The sequence below is a fragment of the Macaca fascicularis genome, chromosome 16 (genome assembly GCF_037993035.2).
Source record: "Macaca fascicularis isolate 582-1 chromosome 16, T2T-MFA8v1.1".
Classification (NCBI taxonomy): Eukaryota; Metazoa; Chordata; class Mammalia; order Primates; family Cercopithecidae; genus Macaca; species Macaca fascicularis.
In genome coordinates this window covers 34,508,997-34,516,916 of record NC_088390.1, presented here as the reverse complement: position 1 = coordinate 34,516,916, position 7,920 = coordinate 34,508,997, and the positions used below count along the sequence as shown (strand labels likewise).

The following is a 7,920-nucleotide window of genomic DNA, read 5'->3' as shown; positions in this document are numbered from 1 at the left end:
TAATCCTCCAGCCGTGCCGTCCTAGTGATTGCTTTTATTAGGAAATGTAATGAAAAAGACTATATGAAGCCCCTGCCAGAAAAAAAAAAAATCTAATAAGATTTTGCACCAAGTGTGGCGAGAAAAGAAAGGGGGGAAAAAGCACATTAGGAGTCAGATAATGAGATAAATGAAAGACCGCGGGGAAGATCATTTTTGCAGACTTGCTGGATGGTTGTAAAATTTTTAATTTGCTCAATTTTCTTTTTCGTTGTCTCTGACTCTCCTCATCTCTGTCTTTTACTGTCTTTCTGACGGTTGAACCCTTTCTCTCTTTGACTCTCCCCTTTTCCTTGATTTTTCTGCCTCTGTTTCAGCTCTTGCCTTGGAAATGTGTGTGTGTGTGTGTGTGTGTGTGTGTGTGTGTGTGTGTGTATCCTTTCCCCATGGGCCAAATCCTGCCTCATGACTTGGGTAGAAGGCTGAAATCTGGACAGCGAGGACCCACCTAGTTAAGGGAAAAAGAGGACAAAGAACTGCCTCCCCCAGCCTTTGCCTTCTAGGGAGCGGCTATGATTCAGCTAAAGAAAGAGAAAGAGGAAGAAATCAAGGGAAGGAGGGGGAGAAATGGACTATGGAGGACAGGAGATCAAAGACCAGGGAAGTAAGGAGGAAGAGAAAGCCCCCGCTGCTCCCGCAAATCAATTCCCGGCAATGCACGCCTCTTTGTCTGTGCTCTGAGCTCCTGAGCAGAATGCCACTTCTGTGGGATGCCAGGCCTGAACAGAAGGGCTCTGGGGCACTGGGCAGGCATGCAGGCCAGGCTACTGGGACCCCAGGCCTGCCTTGCCCTGAAGAGAGAGGTCTCCCTTCCCCAGGACCACCCTCTCACCAACCACACTTGAAGTCCTCCCCAAAATCTAGTTTCACCGCCTGCTTTGGCAGACTCCTTCCTTCTGTTCCGAACTTGGGAATTCTGAGGTGCCTCTTGGCTGCTGCACATAAGGCCCAGTTCACAGCTGCAGCTTGGGGGACTAAGGGTGGACACAATGAGCAGCTTCCCCACAGGGGATCGGCAGAGGAAGGAGGCTGGGAAACTGAAGTACAGGAATGAGTGGCTTAGGATGGAGACGCACTGCTAGTTATTAGGAGCATCTCTCTCTCTCCTCGGTCCCTTGTTCCTTCCCCAGTGGGGACTATCTGCTCTGTTTCCCTCCCAGAGATGTCATGTCTCTTGGTGCTTTCCCACATGCGGAAGTGTGCGGCTGGTTACCAAGGGAATGGACGCCTTCTGTACTGGCCATTACAGGAGATAAAAGAGCCACCCAAATCAGCAAAGTCCATGGGAATGAGAGGACCTATTAGAAATCACGCACTCTGTACCCTTTGATTAACAGTTCCCCTTTCCCTATCCAACCCCTCCCTGGGCCTGTGGTAACCATCATTCTTTTTTTTTTTTTTTTTTTTTGAGTTTTGCTCTTGTTGCCCAGGCTGGAGTACAGTGGTGCGATCTTGGCTCACTGCAACCTCAGCCTTCTGAGTTCAAGCAATTCTCCCGTCTCAGTCTCCTGAATAGCTGGGATTACAGGCGCCCGCCACCATACCCGGCTAATTTTTTGTATTTTTTAGTAGAGATGGGGTTTCTCCATGTTGGTCAGGCTGGTCTCAAACTCCTGACTTCAGGTGATCCACCTGCCTCAGCCTCCCAGAGTGCTGAGATTACAGGCTTGAGCCACCATGCCCAGCTACCATTATTCCACTCTCTACTTCCATGACTTTAACTTTTTTGGATTTCACATTTAAGTGAGATCATGTGATGGATTTGTTAATTAGCCTGACTTAATCATTCTACATTGTAAACATATACTGAAACATCAGGCCGGGCGCAGTGGCTCATGTCTGTAATCCCAACACTTTGGGAGGCTGAGAAGAGAGGATCACTTGAGGCCAGGAGTTTGAGACCAGTCTGAGCAACAAAGCAAGACCCCCCATCTCTACCAAAAATAAAACAAAATAAAATTAGCCAGGCATGGTGCTGCACGCCTGTGGTCCCAGCTACTCAAGAGGCTGAGGCGGGAGGACTGCTAGGAGTTCGAGACTGCTGGGAACTATAATCGCACCACTGCACTCCAGCCTGGGTGATGGTGGGACCCTGTCTCTAAAATAAAAATAAAACAAAAGCATCACAATGTGCCCCATAAATATATATACAATTATTATTTGTCAATTAAAAATAAAATTTTAATCTAGGCATGGTGGCACATGCCTGTAGTCCCAACTCCTCAGGGGCTGAGGAAGGAAGATCACTTGATCCCAGGAGTTCGAATCTAGCCTAAGCAATGCAGCAAGACCGCATCTCTTAAAAAGCAAACAAACCAACCAATAATTTTTTTAATTTAGAAAAAAGAAGAACTCACGCAAAAGACCTGGTGAAATATGCATCAACGGTACTCTGGGGGGATCTCAGGGAAGCTTCTAGGAATGAGGGTTATGTGGTAGGGTCTGACGGTGGGGCCCCAAACCAGGCTGGATAGGGGAGGAAGAGGGCTAGGAAATAATGTGAATTGAAACAGAGATGATCGTCCCAATAGGGGAGATGAAATAGGTTCAAGGCCAGCTGGGAGGAGTGGCTGCTCCCAGACTGTGGAATAGAATAGGCTGGGAATAAGAGCTTATACACACGTAGACCAGCTCATTGAAGTGGGAAAAATACAAACGAGCTAATACACACAGTGTGTCCCATGCTCCAGGAACTGCTCTGAGAACCGGAGGATATTTACTTATTTAATCTCACCACAATCCTATGGAGTCGGTACTATTGTTAACACCTCCGTTTTACACACGAGGACAGTGAGGCTTGGTGAGAGGATTCAGAACACACCCCCCTTCCTCCAGAGTCTGCTCGTAACCACCCTACTCCAGAATAGGAGCCTAGGTAGGCAAAGTCATGGAGACTCGGGGAGGGGGAGAATGGCACTGCACTTAAGAATGTGAACTTCTGGACCAGGTAGCCTGACTCTTACCTTCAGCGTGACCTTGGATAGGATCCTTAACACTAAGGTCGGCCTGCAGAGAGACACAGAGTGACTGGAAGCATGTTGGTAAAAACACAGGCACAGTGCTGTTCCTGAGCTCAGTTAGGGGCAGTTTTTAACACCATTACCCTCTGCTTCCCATGAGATGAAGGAAGCATCTTTGGTGCTTGGCAACTGGCAAGGCTCAATTTCCCACCTCTGATTTCCCACCAGAAACACAGGAGACGAACCCTCCGAGGGACTGATTTCTTAGGGGCATACAGTCCTGCAGACAGGTCCCAGCACACATAGCATAGCCCCTCTCCCCAGAGTCAACCACCCCTTGCTGTGTCCTGATGACCCCCAGTGTTCCCAGGCCCTGGGAACACCACCCAGTCCTGTGACTCACTGCATTGTTCCAGGGAGTGTGTGTCACCCTTCCCTTTCTTGTCTCCTTCCCTCCCCCAGCCCCTGCTTTTCTCTTTATGTAGAAGGCACAAATTAGGCAGAAAGGAAAATGTTGACAGTTCCCAGCCCTCCCTTGCTGGGGATAAAGAGAAATACGTTAACGGTTGAAGCTTTAGGCGGATCAAACACAGTTTGTGAGATGCTTCAAATGTATTATTCATCTCACCAATGAGATGCAATCTTGGGCTTTCTCTTTTCGCCCCATCAAGAGGAAACCTCAGCTACTGTGAAGATGCTGGGCTCCAGAGGGGAGGGGGTGCTTTCAGAATACCATCTTTTCAATTAAATCAGCAAGTCCATCTTGTGTCTGCCCCATTTCTTCTGAAGTTTTCCAAATGAAATGGGGTCAACTTGCCAGAGAATCTAAGAGTACAAAGGCTGTGGGTGACACCCACAAGTATTGGGCAGTGACAAGCACCTGGAAGCAAAGAGGAGACCTGGAATCAAATCTGAGACACTTAGAAAAGACAGGAGTTGGAGCCAGTCCTAGAAGGTCCTCCATGTCCACATGATCTTGAGGCCATGTAACTCTCATGAGCTAGAAGAACTCCAAGAGGAACCATCTCGGCTGTGTTTTTAGCTCTGCGGTGCCACTGCAGAAGGTGGCACTTAGGTCCCTGGTGGGGATCCAGGTCCAGCCTTGGGTTATTGCTGTACAACTTTTGGCCTTGTGATTTGGACTGGTGGAGGACCCTGCCCCACCTGCCTGGGGGTTCTACACCCATTCCTTGCTCCTCCTACTTTTCCCTTTGGCCACTGAGGTCCCTCTGGGCTGCTGCCAGCATTCTAGGGTTCTTCACCCCGAGAAGAAGCTGTCCCAGCCTACCATGAGTTTGCCTCACTATCTCACAGACCTTACATGTGTGCTGTGTTGAACAAATCTGATGTGCGAGTAGGGGGCAGGTTCTGCTGATGGAACAGGAGATTGGGACAGCCCAGAGGGAAGGAAATTTGACGTGATGGATCAAAAAGCCGTAAAGTATACACCACCTTTGACCCAGCAGTTCCATTTCTTTTTTTTTTTTTTTTTTTTGAGACGGAGTCTCACTCTGTCGCCCAGGCTGGAGTGCAGTGGCCGGATCTCAGCTCACTGCAAGCTCCGCCCCCCGGGTTTACGCCATTCTCCTGCCTCAGCCTCCCGAGTAGCTGGGACTACAGGCGCCCGCCACCTCGCCCGGCTAGTTTTTTGTATTTTTAGTAGAGACGGGGTTTCACCGTGTTAGCCAGGATGTTCTCGATCTCCTGACCTCCTGATCCGCCCGACTCGGCCTCCCAAAGTGCTAGGATTACAGACTTAAGCCACCGCGCCCGTCCAGTTCCATTTCTTAAAGCACCCCGAAGGAAAACTAGATAAGTGTGCACAGATATATTGGGTTTGCCATTACTTTCAATGGCAAGAACAGCAATTACTTTTGCTCCAACCTACAAAAAGATACAAAAACGTCCATCTCAGCTTTATCTATAATAGCAAGACTTGCAAACATCTTAAAACCACAATAATAAAGGATTGATTAAATAGCAGCCTCTGATCTAGTCATTTAAAATCAGATTCCAGAGGAATAACAGGAAGTACTATATCAATATATTTTCATTCTAAAAAATTTCCCTTCAATCCTTACTCAACCTCATTATTCTTCCCCAAGGTACTCATTGTTATCAGTTTAGTTTGTATCCTCTCTGATCTGTATTTTTGAAGAATCACATTTAATGTAAACAAGTAATAAAACCAGGTTATGCAAGTTTGTGACTACAGATGCATGCATCTATGCAAAGAGAAACGGCTGGCTGAAATGTGAACACCAAAAATGTGAACAATACTCAATGTTCAACTCCAAATAGTGGATTACATATGATTTTTTACTTTCTTCTGCAGGAATTACTGTATTTTCTACATGAACAGAAAAGAGATACAATGCTATTTTTGAATACAGTGAAACAGAAGCAATTGCTGGCACTGGCTGCCTCTGAGCAGTGGGAGAGCCCGTTCACCGTATACTCTTTTACGCCTTTTGAATTTTGCACCTTGGGCACGTATCACCTATTCCAAAAGTGAATTAAATTTTTAAAAATTTAATATGGCAATAAAATGAAATGAGGGGGGTGGTGAAGACCTCCAAAGGACAGCAAGCCCTGATATTCTGAGAATCTGTAAAATTCCTCAAGCTGGGCCGGGCGCGGTGGCTCAAGCCTGTAATCCCAGCACTTTGGGAGGCCGAGACGGGTGGATCACGAGGTCAGGAGATCGAGACCATCCTGGCGAAAATGGTGAAACCCCGTCTCTACTAAAAAATACAAAAAAACTAGCCGGGCGAGGTGGCGGCGCCTGTAGTCCCAGCTACTCGGGAGGCTGAGGCAGGAGAATGGCGTGAACCCGGGAGGCGGAGCTTGCAGTGAGCTGAGATCCGGCCACTGCACTCCAGCCCGGGAGACAGAGCGAGACTCCGTCTCAAAAAAACAAACAAACAAACAAAAATTCCTCAAGCTGTACGCTTTCTGAATCAGCTCAGGATTCACTCCAATAGTGCTGGTCTCTTTCTGTCTCACCAGACGAGGAATTAGGGCCTGTAACCTGGACGCAGTGAGGTAGGGTCTAACATAAACCAGGCTGCCAGGCAGAAATAGCTTTATAATAATATACAGTACAGCAGCAATAATGGCTCCATTGAACCCGTTTTCATACTTTTTCAAAGAACTTTTCATCTCCCTTTGGTTCTCCACATTTTTCTTGAGGCTACCCACTGCTGTCAGGTTCCCGGGGAGGAAAGGATGGTACCCAAGACCTTGTCTAAAGGGTCATTGTTTGAAGTCTGCAGCAAGACCCACATTTCCCGAGGCTGGGTGTTGGTCTCAAACAACAATTCTCTCTCCTTCCCAGGGCCCATTTTACCCGTCAACACCCAGCTTCTCTCGTCTGTCTCTGAGCCTCAGGTTCCTCACTTGTAAAATGAGGGTAATCAGCCTGGTTGTGAGATGTGGTTGCCAGTCAACAGACTGGCAAGGGTGCCACCCGCTAGAACAGAAGGTCCTCAGGGCTGCAGTGGCTTGCAAGCGTCCACCCTGGGGGAAGAATCTAGACAGCGAGTCTGAAGCCTGGTATAGCCGTTATTTATCAGCTGATGACAAATATTTTCAATCCACCATGTTGTGAGAATTAAATAAGACACATGTGTTGTCTTTGAGGATGCAGGCCGTCCACCCAGCCTAGAAAACACTGCATGAGGGATGAATTCTCTCCAGCCCCACCAATCCCATCTTCCTATGCCTCTACTACTCGGACATCTCCTTGTATTGTCACTGTGTAACTTGCTTCATGAACAGTGTCCCCAGACTAATATCCTTGACAACACAATTTGGGTCCTAACCATGTTAATACGTCTCGTAGTAGATTCCCAGACACTGTTTGCTGAATGAATAAGTAGATGCTATTTATAAGGCCATGATCCTCGTAAATTCTCACTAGGTTGCTTCTTGTTCCTGCCTCTGAAGCTGCTGAAGACCTGTGCTCCCTGTCTGAACTCACTCTAAACTGGACCCAGAGGAGGTGGGAGCAGAGAAATTCAGGGGGCAGCACAGTGTGGTGAAAAGTAGACTGGGGGTCTTTCTGAAGCGGTGGCCAGAGAAAGACAAGGACACGAGTATCGGATCGCTGTGCCTTTCTTGGACATCCAGCAAAGGTTCAGCCTTAACATAGGTCAATGGTGGACAATCCAGAGTGCTGAACAGCCCTACAAGATTGTTGCTCGATGCCGTGCTTTTGAAAAAGAATGGATAGAATGTGCCCATGGAATCAGCGTTATCCAGGCAGAGAAAGAGTGCAAGATAGAATATGATGATTTCGTAGAGTGTTTGCTTCGGCAGAAAATGATGGGTACCATCAGGAAACAGCAGGATATGCTGATAAAGGAAGGTAAGGACACCCCTCCGTCTCACCACATTGGCAAGGAAGAGCCTCGGCCCTGAGCAGAGCAGCTGCTGATGTCTGGAGGTTGATTTTCCTGTTCTCTGTTCTCCACTATAAAGGTTGTTTATGGAAAACCTCCTTGTCAAAGTGTATAAAAATAAAGGATTGCTCCATCCTAAAAAAAAAAAAAAAGAAAGAAAGAAAGAAAAAGAAAGAAAAGAAAAGTAGACTGGGGCTGTGGTCCTGGCCATCAGAGACTTAACCTGTCTGGGCTCAGTTTCTACATCTATATGTGATCATTAGAGTAGATTGGGTTTGAAAACTTGAATGCCCACGGAGGCCAGGAAAATAATGTAGAGAAGCAACAAAGGGGGAAGGTGGCACCCTCCCTTTGTTGGAGAGCAGGCATGCTCCTTGCACAGCACTGCCCTTCAGTGCCAGCTGATCATCGCCAATTGACGCAAGACTGTGGGTCAAGTCTTGTGGCAAGATTGTCTGATCTTTCAAAGGAAGTGGATTTTTATGTGAAGTCTCTTGAGTAGGTCAAACTCAAGTCCA

At 47.4% G+C, this 7,920-nt stretch overlaps 1 protein-coding gene across 1 annotated transcript; it reads left to right on the top strand.

The window, feature by feature from the left end:
* Positions 1 to 606: 606 nt before the first annotated feature.
* LOC102146369 (NADH dehydrogenase [ubiquinone] iron-sulfur protein 5-like) lies at positions 607 to 7,551 on the top strand. The gene is made up of 2 exons (XM_005585366.3): positions 607 to 643; positions 7,069 to 7,551. The coding sequence occupies exons 1-2, from the start codon at positions 607 to 609 to the stop codon at positions 7,419 to 7,421; spliced, it is 390 nt and encodes a 129-aa protein (XP_005585423.2). The 3' UTR covers positions 7,422 to 7,551.
* The last annotated feature ends 369 nt before the right edge of the window (positions 7,552 to 7,920 follow it).

Coding starts and splice junctions, on each gene's coding strand:
- LOC102146369 (XM_005585366.3), top strand. CDS start 607: ATGGACTATGGAGGACAGGAGATCAAAGACCAGGGAA. Junction 644..7,068: donor GGAGATCAAAGACCAGGGAA/GTAAGGAGGAAG, acceptor GTCTTTCTGAAG/CGGTGGCCAGAGAAAGACAA.